The sequence below is a fragment of the Pecten maximus genome, chromosome 15, assembly GCF_902652985.1.
Source record: "Pecten maximus chromosome 15, xPecMax1.1, whole genome shotgun sequence".
Lineage (NCBI taxonomy): Eukaryota > Metazoa > Mollusca > Bivalvia > Pectinida > Pectinidae > Pecten > Pecten maximus.
The window spans coordinates 25,700,646-25,720,368 of NC_047029.1; the positions used below are offsets into that span (position 1 = coordinate 25,700,646).

Consider the following 19,723-nt stretch of genomic DNA (forward strand, 5'->3'; position numbering starts at 1 on the left):
GTAATAGATAAAATTTTTTCTGAATGATTTTATCAAAATATCATCAAAACAATTTCAGCAAACTTTTTCAAATTACAAAATGATATGACGTCATTCAAATAATGACGTTACGGCAATATATGCTATGTAAATACGCTAGATCGATCGCACAAGACATGGGAAATGCTTGCACTGGATAATACTAGAGATTTCACTGTTGTTGCACGATGGATTTGGATCAGACTAGCAATTGCCCCCATGGACGGGGTATTATTGCTCGCTGCTGATAATTTGGCGACCATGATATGCATTACCGGTGGCCAATACTTTATGGAGCGTTATAAACTGTAAAACTGCATGTATGAAGTTTCATATGCATGAAGGCTATTAGGTGAATATAGTACATGCTTATCCGACAGCTGCGACAAATACAAAATCACATCAAAATCTGCAGTTGAGGCGTTACAGCCTTGCATGCATAGTGGACGGACTTATCCATAAACAAAACATAAATGTAAAACAATATGTCGATGAAAGAACATAAACGTTTGAGTATGTTCAAAAGCTAGACATCTTAAGTGTTATCATATTAAAACAAACACAAAATAAAAACATTTGAAGCATAAAATGCTCATGGTCTTTTTTGCACATAGGATACATTTCAAGCCAAACTTTCAATATTCTTAAACTTGAAATTGTCCATATGAAAGCATTATTTAATTTAAGTTCCCTAATTAAGCTTTTTACCCTTAAATCTAGTGCTGCTTTTGCTATTGTTGATGAAACCGGATTCTGAATAAATTAAATTATTTTGATTAAGGAATCGTTAAGTAACATGTAGCTGGCATTAATGATTTTGTTTCGGATTTCAGGAAGTGTGAGAAATATTGATGCAATATTTTTGAAATTACGCTACAGTATAATTATATGATTGTTTACTTACACCAACAGTTACAAATATAGAATATATTAAAGAAACTATAGATCAAAAGATTAGATCTTTACTTTTCAACTTCACTTACAAATTAAGCGTGTTTTAAACGACGGCGCCAAATAATGAAAATCACGCTGATTATAAATGTCAACTGTACTACAAAGCCGACAATTCAATTAACAATAAAAGTGCTAAGACAGTTTGATCATGATAAGCCAAAAAATCTTGGGGTATATTATCAGACGTTCATTTCTGTAACAACCTGTCGACAGCATGTGCTTGGTAGTTCGTTTTACCCCCTAACCGTGGGACAAGTTAAGTACTAACGCCTATAGCCCGTAACGACAGCAACCTTATCTAACAGGATATGATAATTCTAAGAATATCTGAGGTGAGCATTCATACACGATTATTAACGAGATATTATTTAAGATATAAACAATGCAAATATGACACCACATGACGATTTTATAATTTATAAATTGCACAATCTGCATCATCGTTTTACCTACGCTGCACTTTATTATAACAAATTATAACATAAAGTCATGCAATCTTTATTCTGGCACACATGAAAAACAGTTAATTATTTCTATCTTAACTTACGAAGTGAGCAACGGGGACGGCTAATTGCAATGCACTTAGGAACGCATGTATATCATAAGTGCACTTTTCTTATAGTAATGGTCCACTTTCTTAATAGCAAATTACCTGTTTTTTAGATTGAGATTGAATGCATATATCACATGAAGTAATTTGAGGTAACAGTATATGAAGTTTATAGATTTTCTGTTGAGTTTATGTCATTAGAAAATTATATTGTTCCTTTCAAGGTTTGAATATAATCAATATTAATTCATATGCATATTTTGAAAATGCTTATCATCCTCTTTGTTCATACTTAGAAAACCTACTTTTTAATTCGATTAATTTATTTCTTTATTGATTTATTTATTTTGATTCGACGGAAATAATCAATTTCATTATCCAGCATTTGACCTGATATAATTGATAAATAAACGTGTACTTTATAAATAACAGTAATATTGATTAATAAAATTGATTTACTGTGTAGCATTTTCTGACAGTTGTTTGTCAATCACCTTTTAACTGCACAATACGGCAGGTAAAGTCATTTACTTTGACATATGTTTAACATGCACAGCTTTCCTATGGCAATACGATATGAAAAGGTTCATGGTATGTAACAACGGCTACATTAAAAATAGACGCTTGTGAGTATGCGTAAGCCTGTAACAATTTTAAATACACAGAAATACGAGAGTACCTATCAGCTAACTAGACTGTACGAGATTTGATCATGTCAGTGTCAGAGTGTGCTGTTCTCTGTCTATAAATATATGATATATTTGTTTACATATTTTTTTACTCAAATGGGAGTTAGCTACAAGACATTATATTTAAGTACGTAGTTTCTGCCAAGACCCCACACGACATGGCTGGCTGGAATATATTCCTACCTGTCATACCTCCAGATTTAATGACCGAATTAGTGTTGTATTGGACAGTGAAAATGTAGGCTGCAATACACGGAATGTTCATAAAAGTTCCTCATATACATAGTGTATATATATTTAACACAGTAAAACTACGACAGAAAATTCAATGTTTTACGTTCAGATCAACAACATTTAGTGTATCAGATATGTATAACAGAGAAACAAAAATGACGAAGAAAGACAATTTATTGACTTACACTCTGGTTTTGCCACGAACTCACGAAATATCCGTTGCTGTCATAACTTCGCGAATTCGAATTCCCTAAAAAGGACGTTTTGATGTAGTCGATACCTAGACATAATTCTGCAGACAATGTATATAATGAACCCCTGTATCAGCATTAATATATACAGAGAGGCAAACTGTACACATAAGATATAATATTCTGATGTAGGTAAGAGACTATATGTTGAACATTAAAAACGTGATAAGTATTAATTGAACTGAATTAAATTGTCGTTTTTATTTGATTAATTTTGTCCAGTACTTGGACTCAAAGCAGCAATTTCATTTGATGCAAGCATTAACTGATATGAGCTGTAATATTTATTTTAATTCACCTGAGACGTAGTCTTAAGTGACCTATTCTAATCGCCTTTTTGCCGTCGTACGTCCATAAACAAATCAAAATCTTTTCAAAGATGGAAGAATTTCGGGGTCCATTACCAAAAGTGTGAATTTCATGACTCTTGGGTCTCATACTTGCCCCTGGGAGACGGTAAAGTTAACTATAGTTTATATAGGGATATTACATTTTTGAGCATTATTTGTTCCAATTGCCATTGTAAATAATACAAACTTGGCTAGAAGTATCAGTATGGAATGCTTGTTGTAAATTACTTTGCGGACCCCTAGGGGTAATGGGCGGGGCGAAAAGGGGTCAGGTTAACTAGAATTTCAAGATACTTCTTCTCAAGTCCTAAATAAGGTAGAATCTCTTCTCTTCATGTATGGAAGTGTTCTAAGGTGCTTTACCGAAACTGTGAATTTCATCACCCTTGGGTCTCACGTTTTCCCCTGGGGAGGGGGTAAACTTTACTTAAGTTTATTTAGGGAAATGATGTGTTAGACTATCATTTGTTTGATTTCTATTAATTCTTACTTTGTGAAAATTATCAGCATTTGACGACAGCTCGATGATATGCATGTTGGAACTTACTGACTCCATGGGCTTATGGACGAGGCCAAAAAGGGTAAAATTAACTGAAATTTCAAAACCCTTGTCCTAAAAACCCAATAAGATAAAATCAAATACACTTCATGTATGGAAGGGTCTTAAGGTGCTTTACGAAAATTGTGAATTTCACGACCCTGGGGTCTCATGTTTTCCCCTGGGGAGGGGGTAAGCTTTACTATAGTTTATATTGGAAAATCATATTGTTGGCAATCATTTGTTTGATATCTATTGATATTCATTTTAACTTTGTTAACATTATAAGCATGAGGTAACAGCTTGACGGTAGGCACATGTTGGCCCTGACTGAGCCCCTGAGCTGATGGACGGGGCCAAAAAGGGTCAATTAAATTTACTTATATATTTAAAAACTCAAATTACCGTTACGACCCATGGGCTTTTTGCATGACCTCTTGGGAACTGGCTTTATATTAGAAATCTTTTACACCAAGATGAAAAGTTTTATATACTTTCGGCCATAATTGTGTATTCAAAGTGACACCTAGCTGTGGCAAAAATACTGGTATTATTTTGGTTATAAACGTAAAGCGCTTCAATATAATTGGCTTCAATTCTTTCGGAGGAAGTCGGTTTTATATTCTCGCACCTGCAGAAAGCAACAGCCTTAACACACGGTGATGTGCGGTCGTCTACCATCAACCCTGCCCTGCCTGTAGAAGTTAGACAGTTAAGTTAGCCGTGGTGGAGAGACAGCTAGTTCCTGAAGGATTGCATCAAAAACTCCAAATTTATTAGCACAATTAGAATACAGACTGATAGTTAAATACAGTATAAATCTTAACTGAAATTAACTGCATCATACTGCTGTTTTGTTCTAGGACACATCAATACTCTTTAGCACTGATAAATACATGTAAGAGATGAAAAAATCAGAATTTGGATTCAGGGATGAAATATGCCAATAGTTTCGGGATTTTCAATATTCGATCTCAAATAAATTTACCTTTATGTATATTTTGAACAATTTCATTAATACAATAGATTAAAACGAGGCATGCAAGTAACACGGTAAGCCACTAGCAATGCTTCATTTGCTTGTGGAATCGGAGTAAACAGGTATTGAAATAACAAACAGTACCAAAACAGCTTTCCCTATCGCCGATACAGCTCAGGACCAGCACACTAGGTCTCTAGATTACTGTTAACGGGCCACTTATCCATATTTTTGAAATATTTCGTATATTGACAGATTTCTGTGTGTGAAATTTTACCGTTATTGAGTATGAAACGAAATGGAAGGTGACATCGTTTTACCATACCTGTATTACATGTATGTTCAACATGGTAAGTTTAATGCGGGGGTTTTCCTCTGTCTTATTCTAATTAGAACGCGTAACAAGTTTCTGTAAACGCCACATATAATGTATATTGCCTTCTATAAAAATTGTAATTCTATTTCTGCAGATTATACTGTATATATATCTATATAGTTGATCATATTCACGTGGGTTAGTTTCAATGTATTTCATAAATATATGACGACAAAAAATACCAAATAAATATATACAAGTTTTTTTATTGTTTACATTGCATGATCCGAAATAGACAACTGAGAAATATTAGCCTGTGAAATTAAACTATATAACTATAGTAAGATAAAGTTTTCTCAAAAACAACTAAACAATGCCTTTTTTCATTATTCGAAGAAGTATATTCTATTTACATAATTCAAATTAGGAGATGTTATCCACTGGTGTTTATTTCGTACAATCCCTTTAATGTGACTCTAAATAAACACCCACTGCGTAATAAACATTTTCTTTATGTAAACCTGGTGAATACTAGCCGCAATATACCGCTCGTCTAGAGAGATCTTTAGCTCGACCGGTTGAGCGTAAGACCAGTAAGAGGTCCCGGGTTCGATCCCTAGCGGAGGCATACATTAATCATGCGTTCTGTTACATAGTGAATTCAGTACCGCTTCCTATTAAGTCAAACATTCCCTATAACCAGTCATAAATCTGCGATGGCTATTAATTATGAATCGAAGGTCACATGACACATGTGTTATACTGTAAGAGTTTTCAGATCGAATTTCAAATGAATTATCGTCAGAAATAACTCATATTTTCATTTAAGGATTAATGTATTAATTTCAATTAAGGATAGATGTATTTATTCCATTTAAGGATGGATGTATTTATTTTATTTAAGGATTGATTAATTTATTTCATTTAACCATTGATTAGTTTATTTCATTTAAGCATTCATATATTTATTTCATTTAAGTATTGATGTATTTATTTCATAAATGTACACAAGATACATACATGAGCTTGATCAATATAAAAGAGAGTGACACAACCAGTAGACATCATCTTCATGAGCATTCACACTTGTGGTTGTAAAACCATTCTCGTGCTCAAACAGATATCAGCACTAACACACAGTTCCTGGTTAAAGTTTTGGAGTGTAATCAAAATCAATGATGATACGAAATGTAAATGAGTAATGATTTGACAGATTTATTGCGTGAAAGGTTGATGAATATGGCAACTGATATCACTCCCGATGTTACGTATAGGTTATCGATGACGACCTTCCATTCAGTCTGCCTGCTCTTTTTTTAAGTCTTGTAATATTGACTTAAGTTAAACATTTTCCTTTGTGTATTGGCGCCGATATATTTTTTAAAAAACTTACATCAAGTCTTAACAATAAATCTAGCTAGGATTGCACGTTGGGGCACCCAGTGGCAGCAAACACATAACTAAGTAACCTTGACAAGCCGTACATATATCTTCTTCTTTTCTCAGATTCATTTTTTTGATATATCTAAATCTCTCGAGGACAGTGCTGTGTTCAGAGCTCCTGTTCTATATCATAATAGATCTGATCAAGTTGACAAAGCTTTCGAAAATGTGTTTATATTCGTCAGTAACTCATTAACATTTTATTTTTGGCTTGTAATACGAAACGTATTTTGAATAAACTATTTGGTATAAGAAAACAGCAGGTGGTTAGTCAATTAGACGGGAAGAATTTTAATGTAACATAATAACCCGCTCGATGACGCTCGAATTTATTATATGGTGTATTCTTGTTTCGTTATGTGACAGTATTCTTGGCTTTTCTGCCAATCCCCAGAATTCTCCTGAGCACACCCGTCTTCAATATCGAATCGAGAATTTTTAATGTGGACGTCTATTTTAGGTGCAATACGTAATGTTGGAGCAATTTAGCCATCTTTAAGTTTTCCAGAAGCCAATTTAGTTTCGAAGTTAAATACTTCAAGGCCAGAATAAATATCCATACGGTTTGTATATCATACTTCTTTTCCGAAATCAGTTTCAATATATGTAATGATGCAGCAAATGTATGTATATAAAAGAGTCTTTAATATATTTTGGCCTTGTCTGATACATCGTCTGTGTAGCAATATCCTTCTTAATTGCGGATTTTTCTTGATAAAATAAAGCTCAGTTTTTAATTTGTGTCATTAATACTAAATATAGTCTAAATGTACCTGGGTTTGTTCCTGACTAAATCATCAGCGAAAATAATCACGAACGACTCATTAACGCGAGAGTATAAGTAGGTGTCATGATTATTGAATCCTTAACTTTCATTAGAATTATAATCACAGGCATTATCAATACCAATACCGTTGCAAAATGGAAAATTGCCAGAGGCAATTGTCATTTACTCTGCCTATAATTAACATTGCCAATGTCGTATGATTTTTTATCAATGTAACCATTACAAACTCCTCTATATTGTGTGTAGTTTTGAATGAATAGAACATTACAAACGAATGGGTCTCCTACGTGTGAGGGCAGTTTCTGTACAAATACTATGCTTTTCTGAATGAGATTATTTTTAACATGAAAAAAGTGCTCTATATTGATATAATTTCTACAGACTTGTGGAAGTCAGGGAAATCGTTTTGGCGTATTGATATCTTCTTTAATTCTAGTGTTAATTTTAAACAAATTTTTAAAAAATGACACTAATCAAACCGTACACAATTTATTTTTAAATACACATAGGATCCTAAATGCATCAATTGATGAACCATAAAATTATTGCTATCGTTGTATGTTGAAGCCTATTATAATGCTCTGCCTTTAGTTTTATGCTTTCAACAGTCTTGAACCCCAACGTCTCTGGCAAGTCATTAGAGGATCAAACCACCGATTTTTATATCCTTTTTTTTAGCGTATGCTAATTAGATCTTAAGCAGTTATTCATTTCTAGGCGGCTTTGTCTCTACTTCGCAAGGCACACTATTTAATCTTGACATTTGTATGGATACAGGTATGTACATGTATATTATTTGCATTCACAGATTATAATCCATGATATAAGCGCCGTTTTATTCTCCAGCTATATTCGGAAGCCCCGAACGGCTTCATTAAATCCATTTTCCACGAAAATTTAATCCATCTTCGCGAATATAATCATCTATGCAGTATTCTCCTATTGTGGAGGAACGTTTGTGCAGACACAATGATCAGATACATACTTCAGTTTTCACTGTGCCTTGTTAACTAGGACCTATTCATAAGTACACGAAATGCTCATAGCAATATAGGAAGATATAATCATACACCATTACACCTCAATATAAATAGAGGCGAGAGGAAGTATTGCCGACATCGTGATCTCACCAGGAAGAATGGTATTACCTTGTACCTTGTACGATATGAAAAAAGTAGAAAACAGCTACAGGGGATAAAGTTTAACGCATTCGATGCTCGGTAATAGGCCTAATGACTACCTGATAACTACATTGGTTCTTAGAGTAGGTTTGTTTGCATTGTGTAACGTCCTATCAACAGCTAAGGTAATTTCAGGACGGCCTCTCATGTGTACATCATGCATGCGTGTTGACTGAAGTTGTGCATGTTGGGATGATGCGACATGTTCATGTTGTGTCCCTTGTAGTGGCGGTACTGATGTCGACTTTATAGTGCTACCTCACTGAAGTATACTGCTGATATCAAGCTGGAAACTCAACCGGTCAAATTATACTGAAAACTGGCGAACCAGTCGTCCCATTCTCAAGATCGCTAAGGAGCCACTTATATTGACTGGTATGTCCTGGCCAGGGAACAGAAACCAAAACTTTCTTTAAAGAGCGAGAAATCAACTTAAGTAAAATGTGAGGCAATGTCAATGAAAGCATTCGGAAGATGATTTGGTTTGGTTTATTTTGTTTAACGTCCTATTAATAGCTAAGGTCATTTAAGGACGGCCTCCCGTGCGTGCGACATGCATGCGTGTGGTGAGTGCGTATGTGTGCATTTGGAAGAAAAAAGTTGTTTAGAAAGAAGAGAAAATGTGAGATCCCAAATTTCGTCGCATCTTACGATCATACAATGAGGACAGCAGGTACAAATCTCACCGATGTACGTCCAAAATTCAAATTTTCCTGCTGACTGTCTAGCCCAGATTCAGTGATCCAGTTCAGTAATTCTTAGCAGGCATGCTTAGTGTATGAATTACTTATCAAAACTCCAGGATGAGACAGTCATTGTACCGGACCCTAGTTCTTCCAAGCAGCCATGGATCCTTAACCCAAAGACCAAATTTCAGTGGTTGTCATATGGCGATATTAAGAAGAATAAAGTTGCTTAGAACGAAGAGAAAGGGTAATATCCCAAAATTAGTCATCTCTTCCAAATCATTGATGAAATGGGGTCAGCAGGTATAATTTTCTTTTGACCTATCTGCAGGACATTATTAGTATAAGTAACCAGGATTTGACGTAGATTAACGTGACGGGTTTGTTGATGAACCAGAACACGATTACCCTTCCAAACATTTGGTTTGGTTTGTTTTGTTTTACGTCCTATTAACAGCAAGGGTCATTTAAGGACGTGCCAGGTTTTTGAGATGGAGGAAAAGCCGGAGTACCCGGAGAAAAAAACGACGGCCTACGGTCAGTACCTGACAACTACCCAACGTAGGTTTCAAACCCGCGACCCAGAGGTGAAGGGCTAGTGATTAAGTGTCGGGAACATCTTAACCACTCGCCCACCGCGGCCCCTTCCTAAACACCCGATCTTATACAATTTAATCATGTCAATGTGATTCTATATCATTTCCCTATTTTATGAAATCTGAGTTAGAATAGGGGTTAGAAGTCATACGTGTGAACCCTATTGTCCTGCTGGTAGGATGTAAGAATTATAACTGCTGCCCCAATTGCATGATCGTAGGAGGCGGCTAGATTTGGAATCTTATCTTTTCTCATTTTTCTTAACAACTTTCTTCTTCTGTGAGATAGGCTTTTGATTCTGTCCCCAGGTTACTCCTGCTTAGCGCTCAGCATTTAGGACTTGTTCGCCTGTTGTCAGTATAATGTGACAAGGGGTGGGGTGGGGGGGGGGGGGGGGGGGGGTCGGCCTTAAATGCTTAAATGACCTTAGCTGTTGATAAGACTTTACACAAATAAAACTAAATCAAACCAAAGTATGAAGCCCAATAGCTTAGCCTATAGCTTAAGCCTATTACGAGCAACATTTATTGCTGGAACTGCCATTCTTGGACATTAAGTAGGGCTGCATATCAGTATTCTTTGTTGTTTTTGCATCAAATGAGATAAGCTCAAAATAGGTCTTGCGGTGTTCTCAATTCATGACGTCACCATTAGTTTAGTTTCAGAACGTTCTACTTAAGTGAGTCCATTGAAAAACCATTATTCCTAAGTACGGTAGAAAAAACTGCGCTTTTGGGGGTTTTTTCAGCAAAAAAAGGAATGCAGTTGACCAATTAATTAATTTGAATTAAGAGATTCCTATATGATAATAAACGACTGTGAAATTGGGCCGAATGTTTTGTTCGCGTTTGTTGTACAAATAACACAACAACTCCATGTATACATATCATACAGTATGTATTCAGATTATATGTCTGTATTAAGTAGTGACATTGACACAAATTCCGGATATATCGGTTATAAACAAAAGTAAATGTGCAGGTATATAGAGATGTTTTCATTCGCGAATGACCTAATTGTAGCATACCAGTTTGTCATATTTAGGGCGAGGCGCTTACGTTGAAGATAACATATTATCTCAAAGGTCATTTTTCAAACATAGGTGCTTTACATGCCTATACAACTTGTAACACTCAGATAGTGGAGCCATGGTTAATTTCAGTTTGTTTAGATATACCGTACGGTGTAAACGGTCATACATATGAACATATGAAAAATACATGTTTCTTCCTATCAGAGCACCCCCTGTCATAGATTTACGATAGTGACATGATGGAAATAGCAATGAAAAGCAGGAGTGCCTCCATTTCCATACTATACACAGATGCGCCAAAATGAAATGGATATGTGTCTGTATACTTTTCTACATTTCTTTGACTTGCGGTACAGCCTGGCGCTGAACAAAATATCCTCAGGATTCACTATCTTCGTTCCATTTTTCTCTGCTAAGAAGCTTTACAATCTTGACCGGGCTTCACTCAAATAGTACTGTACAATTATCTACTATATCTTGTTCTCATAATTAACTTAAGGTTATGACAGTGGACTCACCTTTCATTCTAGCAAAAATTAGAAATAAATACTATGCCTAGCAAGAGCATGGCTGTATTTTTATAATTCCTTGGAGACAACTATTGAAATTAAATGTGCATGTCTCACAACCTTGTATGAGCTGTTAATTTGTCTCTCAGCAATCATTATTGCATCATATTTTAACAATCCCTTAATATTGAAAAAACAGACAAGAATAAACCAATGTTTAGAAAGCTTGGATTGCTCAATGAAGCAATGGAAATGTCCATGTAGGGATTGTGTTATTGTTTTTAGCAATTGATAGAAAATACCCGATAGATTTTTCCGACAGTGAGGTCATATAGTCCGGCTAAAATACTTTACACGTACATATTTTTGCGTTGAAATTCTTCCGCTAAATTATCATTGCCCTCATTGTAGATTATGTATATAGATTTCTACGGTCAGTACTTCAGGTGCGCTACATAATCATTACTCTCATATGTTTCAATTCTGGCATACGCACTATAATAAAAACATTTAAAGTAGAGGCAGTGCTTGTTCCCATGTGGATGTCAATTTTCTGTTTTGGATATTCTTACGACCGTTTGAAGATAGTTTTTGCTACCAAGGCTTCTCGCAATTATTTTCTAGTTATGTTTAGTGTTGGTAATATTGGTACATTAAAGCATGCTCAAATCTTAATCTCAAACATGTTTTGTACTATTGACGTTTCCGAAAAGTAGCTGCTTTCATGAGAACGAACGCGTTTATTGGGTTTGACATTAGCTACTATACATAACGTTTCAAGAGAAGAAAGATTTTTGAGTAAATTTGGCCATGTTTTATCAAAAGGTCTTATAGGATTCTTCAAAACATACACATTATATTCATTCACACCTGGGTCACTGTCACAATCACATTTGAATTATCAAGTGGTACTTTAAATTGATGTAAAAGGTTTAGATAAAGATAAGGTGTTTCAATTCTCTGAACAGATTCTCCTTGTTTCAAGCAAACCTTATACTTTTGCAAATGTAAAAGTGAAGACAGGTAACAATCCAATTCTTGAATGTATTTCCTCTTATTATGATTTTGACATGATTCTCGGTGAATACTTGTTTGTTCGTTATTTGTTTTTATTTCGCGCGTTCGACACTTTCAAAGTGTTCATGAAACTGACGGAGATAAGAGAACAAATCTTCTATGATCTGTTTGTATATAATGCTTCGTAAAACTAACAAAGCATGCACAAAGCCTGCAACAAACTACCTTTTTATATGTTTGTAAAAGTACATCGCCTTGAAAAAAATATTGCGTAAATTTGCTAGAAAGTTTGGACGAGATTGATGAGAAATCTTGAGCAAGGTGTCATGTTAATTAAACATGCTTAATAGGCGAGGGAAAGGTTATTTAATAGAGTGAAACGAGAAGTTATGTCAATTCCTCTTATGTTTATATGTTAAAGTGATACTAACATTTGCTACGCATTTTACTTTGATACTTAACATTAATATTTACTTCAAATTGACAATCACAGCGAAATCCTTTTACTACATTTGTTTTTGTATTGAAAGATACAAGTAAATATACCACATGTTCGCATCCAAAAGCATGTGTTATATCAAAACCTAAATTTAGTACCTACTGCGATATGTTGTGACGGCCACAATCCCATTATCATCATCGAACTCCCTTAACGGTACAAAGTGTTCAAAAAAGATCTCCTGACAAATACATATTACTGAAGGTTTCATAAATTTACTGTAAAAAATATCTTTCTTTCGAATCTGGAAAATCTATAAATCCCTGACGAATGATATGTAGTTTAAATTATTATTTATACCCTCGTTGGAGATATCTTTGTGGGAATGACTGACATATTATATAAATCTTTGGAAGATTTACACACCTACCAAGCAACAAGAGTACCATTATGCTAAGCTATGACAATAAACTGGCGATAACGTTGGTGTGGTCTTTCGCTGTTAGACTATTATACATGTGGATGACTACAGTCTTGTTTAGGACCGGAATTACACGCTAGTAGACTTGAAATGATCCTTAACGTCGACAAGCATCAAAATACAAAAGAAACAAATGTAGGGTTACACTCTAGCAGTTACATCCGGAAAGTCTGCAGTGGAACCGGATTCAAATTTCCGGGAAAATCTGCACCAGAGTGTTGTAATATTCTGTGTGCTTGACATCTTCATATCTTTGTATATATACATGTATATAGTTTTGACAAAAATAGATATATCAGAGATTTTTGCGATCACCAGATAAAATACCATATAAATCATGGATGTAAAAGTATAAAAATTGAATAAAATCAATAATTATAGAAATCGTTCTGGTAAGCGAAGATCAGACAAATAAACATGTTTATAGAACGTTTAGTGAACTTCTTTTCTTTTTTTCCTTTTTTTTTTTTTGTCAAATAGAAAAAAAAATAATGAAAATAAATTTCTGACTAACAGGTATATCAACTAAACCTGGAAAGAAAGGTAGGATATTTACAAATATAGGCACAGGATATCTCTCTCATTAGCTCTACTATCACATGACATTAAGATTTTTATAATTCGAACAAGATTTTACAGGCGAATTACTATTGTTTTATATCCTTACGCTGCGCTTTTTCGCTGTTACAAAGCGAAAATAAACCTTCTATAAACGTAAATAAGAGGAAACAAAGTGAGAAACTATGCAATTCTCGGTAGTTTAGTAAACAATGTCCCGTGTCTTCTTTCGCAATATATCTACATTTGTACGTTCAATCTAAAGAAGAAGTTCCATTTAATTACATTTAACGATTTGACGGCGACAAGGCGAATAGATAAACAAGGCATCGAAAGACAAATGCCAGTACAAATAAACCTATTATCACTTTACGATTTACCATTCGGGCTAAAATGTGTTAGCTACATTTCAGAGCAACAGCACACGACAAAAGGTAGTAAAATATCACTCTAGAATTGAAATATTTAAAAACACAAATTTTATAAATAGTATCCACTACCCCAATATCGAAGTCGGCAATAGTAATGTGCTCTACCTTTGAGCAAAATGGAAACCCTTTAAGCATGATCAGTAATAAATACATGTATCTAGATATGTCGCCATGTAGGCATTTCACTTTAAGATCTCGTCTACGTGACGTTCCGAGAACTCCAATAGTATTGTTTGAGAAATATGAAGCTAACACAGTGGTCTTGCGATGTTGATAAAGTGAAATGATCTCTAATCGGTACAGTGAAAAACGACAAGCTATGTCCCCCTTTGGGAAACACTATAAACGTTATATTGTCTGGAAACTGATGTGTTAAACGAGAGTAATTAGAGCGCATTTAATCGTGTAAAGTATATTTGTAAATACGTCAACATATCCGTGATACATACCAAGCTCGAGAAGAATGTCGATTACCGTGAAATTGAACTGCGTTACCTCCTGAAGGCAGCTCTCGTAAACAACACACGGATTCACTTTTTTTGTAGAAGATTCGAGAGTCTATAGTTTCTTTGAATTCAAACACATTAAAGCCGCTGTTACTGTCAATCCATTGTTTTCCTACATGCAAGGATCACACTCAAAAAGTCATCTTTTGTTTTAGATATTTGTTCATTCTTCGAATATCATTGTTGTTGTAGGTAGAAGCTGTATTATTAGCCGATAATCTTCAATCTGTAATGTCACATATTATTCAACGCGAGGATTTATTTGTCTGATGTTTGTGTTGATTTTACTATCGATGTTATTATATATTTCATCTATGATATTACAATATCTGATGTATTTGACATTATTATATTTCCACACCAGCATACATATATTCTTGAAAATCCTAATGTCAGTTACATATATGCAATGTATAGATTAACCGGCACATATGAAATACAGACAACTTAAAATCTAACAATTAATAATATCGGCTTAGTCATACATTGCATACCGTGCAGCCTGGGAATTGATACTGCTTTTTAAACTTATGTTTTTGAAAGTAAACGTGATATACAGCAATCCTTAAAAAATATCATATGGATTAACTATTAACCAGGGAACTCAAAATAAAAGAGCTCTCTATACACATAACTTTAATGTGTATATCAAACCTTAAGTCATTGAAATGTTTGAATACAAGATTGTATTTACTTTCATTTTAGGTATATATAGTCAATGCCAACGCAGAACAACAAACACGAGGGACAACTAAAGCAGCCATAGCTTGCTTCCAACGTATGCAAACAGAAACACCGCCACCTGATAGTAAGTCACAAAACACCAAAAAGAAAATATAGTTAAAATGTAAAGACAAATAGGATAAAAAAAGTCGACACGTGAAAATGAGAAAAGAGCATCTCGCAAACACCAAACAATATTTTAGCGATCGAAACAACACTTACAAAAGTGCCAATATTTTCCGTCTTTACCAAAGACTTTGCAAAAAATGGACAGAAGTTTGGGGTGTGGAGAGGTTATCATAAAGAAATGGAAAATTCAGTTAAAAATAAGTTGTCTCGTTGCACATGGTTAATTTTGGATAATTTAGTTTTCTTTCAGGTTCATGTATAGCGACATTGTATAACTTACTCATTTTCATTACCCGAAATTCATACAGGAGTTTATTGTAACATGACGTTCGGCGGAGGGATGTGCTGGCCGTACGCTCGGGCTAATACAACGGCTAATGTTGATTGCCCAGACTATATCCATGGATTTGATCTCCGAGGTAGGTTTCATGGTATTATTTCACCATTTAATCACAAAATATTACTTAATTTTGCTTCCTGTTTACAGTCAAGGTGGGATTGACAATTCTTTTTTTTTTTTTTTTTTGATTTTAACCAAAGGCTACCGAACATTATATTTCTGAATAAAATAAAAAGGTTACGCGCAGTTTAGGGCTAGGCACATAAATACACTGGCCCGAATTCCCGAGGTCAATATACAACGAAACTGGGGAAGTCTGTTCTATAAACGGCATATCTTAGTATCATACATGTATATCATATACAAGCAGATGGATTCCACTTTGAGTAGATGGATTAACGTGGAAATAAACTGAAATTCACTTGCATTAACGACCATCGACCATCACCTAAGCTGTTTCCTCTAGTGCTTAAGAATTCTGTGTTTTACACTTGTGCATTTTATTTCAACTTGTTAACGAATATTAGCATGGCAAACTCTAGAAATTGAATAAACTAATTAGTTTATGTCTGCGATTTAAGCTTGAAGCCGTTTCACAACTACGTCAAATATCCTGTAGCGTAGTGCTTGTGTGAGAAAAAGAAATATTTAATTTAGGCTTTCGGGACCATTTCGAAGGAAAAACAATGAAACTGTTTTTCATTCCATGTACATTTTGTAACTGTTTTGTTAACGGATCAATTTGCGGGAATTTCCAACATGAAGTGATAATTTAAGAGCCTTCACAACCAGCCAATACTATTTAATGTTACCTCTTCGAGGATTCCAGTTTTGTTGAGCAACGGGTAAATTAAAGGTATCGGTAATAATTATATGGAGTTGTTATCACAGGATAACGTTCAGTGTATCGATGTTTGGAATGGACCACAGTTAATATTTTAAAGGATAAATTTCAGTATTTTAAGTTCAATCTAGTATATTGTATGCTACATGTATAATCATACATTAAATAAGTAACTGCTATAGAATCATGTTATTTTGCTGAGGTCAAAGTGTATACATTTCACAAATGTGAGTGGAGTTAAAACAATTTCGCGCAACACCGCCGTACAAAAATTGTGCATAAATCTTCGCTTAGCATATTTTAGCGAAGTATTCAATGATCACGAATAAAGCAAAAGTAAAAATCCCCACAAATATTACCCAATATATAAAATGTGCTTAAAGCCTATTGGATGCAACTGTTAGAATAGTATTGTTGTTACGTTTGATAAAAAGTCGTATTTTTTTTTTTTTTTTTTTTTATGAATCGTGTAAAGTTTATTAGTTTATTTAAGAGTACAAAGTATGTATCACGATATCACATGATAATGGTTATACAGTGTCATAGCTTGTAGTATGTTTTCAAGTATCCGATTTCCATCACAGGTAACGTTTTAGAACGATGCTATGCCAAAATAGAGTCTTTGATAAATAAAATAGCATTGAATACTTTCGGATTTGTCATCGTTATTTAGTGTCATGCCGTTTCATAAAAAAGAATTGCCAACAACACGTTATACAAATACTCCTTCCGGATAAAGCAGTTCCGGAAATTCAATACAAGTTGAGTAGGATTTTAGGTCGTTCGTTTACATTTGTCAGTGACAACGGACAGGCTCAGTCATTACTTTGTCAAAGTGCTGAAGATGCTCAAAAACAAGGAGAATCGCATTTCACATATTTTCGGAAAATCATTTTAAACCACACTTCGATACGTCAGTAATGAGCTAAACTGTCATGTGTCAAATTATGTTTGAAAAGAACATCACATGTTCAATTAATCGCATGATGATGTGATGTAAGAACCGTTTCTTAAAAATACAAAATATATTCATTTTCATGAACAATAATTTAAGTTTATGTCAATTTTCCTTTATGTCTTTTATGTTGTCGGTTATATTTTTCTCTGTATGTGATTAGCTTAATGAACGTGAAAAGTTATCAACGCAAATGGCTCGTTTTTGCTGATTTCATCCACTTCATTTTACAGAGATCTCCTAATGTAAAATTGCAGACGAAATGCCATTAAGACGAAATGTTCATAATATGAAACCGCGTAACTGTGAAATTAATCTTCTCGACAGGAATTTACAACGATGCATGTCATTTCTTAATGAACAGTGAATAGTCACCTTGATGTGACCTGGTTTGAAACGGAGGTCATTTAAGGGTTGCATTTCCTAGAAGTCTGTCACTGTCGTTTAGGTTAATGAACAAGCACACTTTGTAAATCATTAAGAAATGTTTCGTCAAATGAAATATTTTGATGGATGAAGCCACATTTAGTTGATAACAATTTTTTTGGTTTTGTTTGTTTAAGAACTATGCCTTTCTTTGTCTCTAACGACGAGTATTACATAACAATTCCATTGTTACCAGGGGCGTCTACTACAAGACCGATAGTGTTGGCTTTTCTTCTATGTTATCTATTACGGGATTAAAGTGTTTAGAAAACATTGTTCATTGTTCTGGTCTCCAATTGAACTACTTTCCCATTAATACGGACCACTCCTTATGAAATGGACGATGGAGAAACGCTTATTTATCACGGGGTTAACACAAATGACAAATACGAATACTAGAATCAATATAAAAAAAATGGGATAGAATATTATTGCCTACTCTTTAATCTTTCTTTTTTTTACAACTTAGGTAAGGCACAACGATTTTGTACCTTTGATGGAACATGGGCAATACATCCAACCCGTAATAAGACTCTAACGAACTACGATGGATGTACAGGATATGCGAAGGAGGACGCCAAACATGTACCCGTGTCAGCTTACACAAGGGTATGTTGACATTTATTCGTTTGGCATATATATATATAAATATATATCAACACGCTGCAATTGATTTGTCTACTGCTTGATACATTGATATTTCCACACAAAACGGCGCTCCAAAACAACCTTGATACATTATTTCAATCGGAAGTAACAAAGACAATAAATAATAAATAAATAAATATATATAATTCATTTGTTGTAAATGTACATGTATTACGTTTAAGATTCATGTTATGTTATTAATTCTTCAGAAGAAGATGCAGTGCCATGTGCATATATGGCTAAAATTGATAGCTGTCAGATGAAAGTATATTAAAAGCAATTCTATATGACGTCGAATTTTGCCCTTATGACTTAAAGCTTTCATGGGAATTGTTTTAAGGTATTTGTGTATTGCTTTACTCTTTTTTGCTTCAATTCTTCTAAAAGCAAATTTCAGCATTTAAAATAATTGCACTGTCTGTGGTATATAGGGAGTGCAGTCAGTATAGTGTTATTTCCCAATAACTGTACATAGGCTATTATCAGCTGCGGAGCTATGTCGAGAGCAGAAACATTTAAAAACTTAATGGTATTTCCAAAAAGTATTACCACGGTAAATACCATGTCCGGCAGTGCATCAGCAAGATATGTTCTTTGAGTGTAAATGAATGGGGAAAAAACAACATATCGAAAATAAGTAATGGACATTTTCCTGTAAAAAAGTTTTGTTGCAGACACAGCATAAGAAAATTATACCTAACACAATATAATCACTACTCCCTATCCCTACGATTTTTGAATTTACCGTTTTAATAACGCCTTTGAAGCGAGTGCCACAAAGGTGTGTAACTGAACACACATGAGGGTAGTGAGGGGTTAGTTGACTTTCCCTCTAACAATGCTATAGCTATTTCGATGATCCAGTAGAGAAAGTAGGGTTTGGTTTGGTTTATTTTGTTTAACGTCCTATTAACAGCTGAGGTCATTTAAGGGCATTAAGGCATATTTTTTATCTTTACATTCGGTTTTATATAAAAAATAAAAGCACAAGTTAAGATGTTAAGTATACAGAGCATCCTGAAAATATTGTAACTGCCTCATTCAGCTTTTGCGTCCCGCTAACGACATTCACCCTCGTGGCAATATCCAGTTTTTGAAATCAAACGAATGT

General features: G+C 34.4%; 1 protein-coding gene across 2 annotated transcripts in view; it reads left to right on the forward strand.

The window, feature by feature from the left end:
* LOC117343798 (parathyroid hormone/parathyroid hormone-related peptide receptor-like) overlaps nucleotides 1–19,723 on the forward strand; it is a 71,830-nt gene that overhangs the window by 21,715 nt on the left and 30,392 nt on the right. For both annotated transcript variants that reach the window (XM_033906300.1, XM_033906301.1), the window contains exons 3-5: nucleotides 15,253–15,355; nucleotides 15,708–15,818; nucleotides 18,434–18,573. In XM_033906300.1, the coding sequence (XP_033762191.1) occupies nucleotides 15,253–15,355; nucleotides 15,708–15,818; nucleotides 18,434–18,573 (354 nt within the window). The remainder of the gene's footprint in view (nucleotides 1–15,252; nucleotides 15,356–15,707; nucleotides 15,819–18,433; nucleotides 18,574–19,723) is intronic.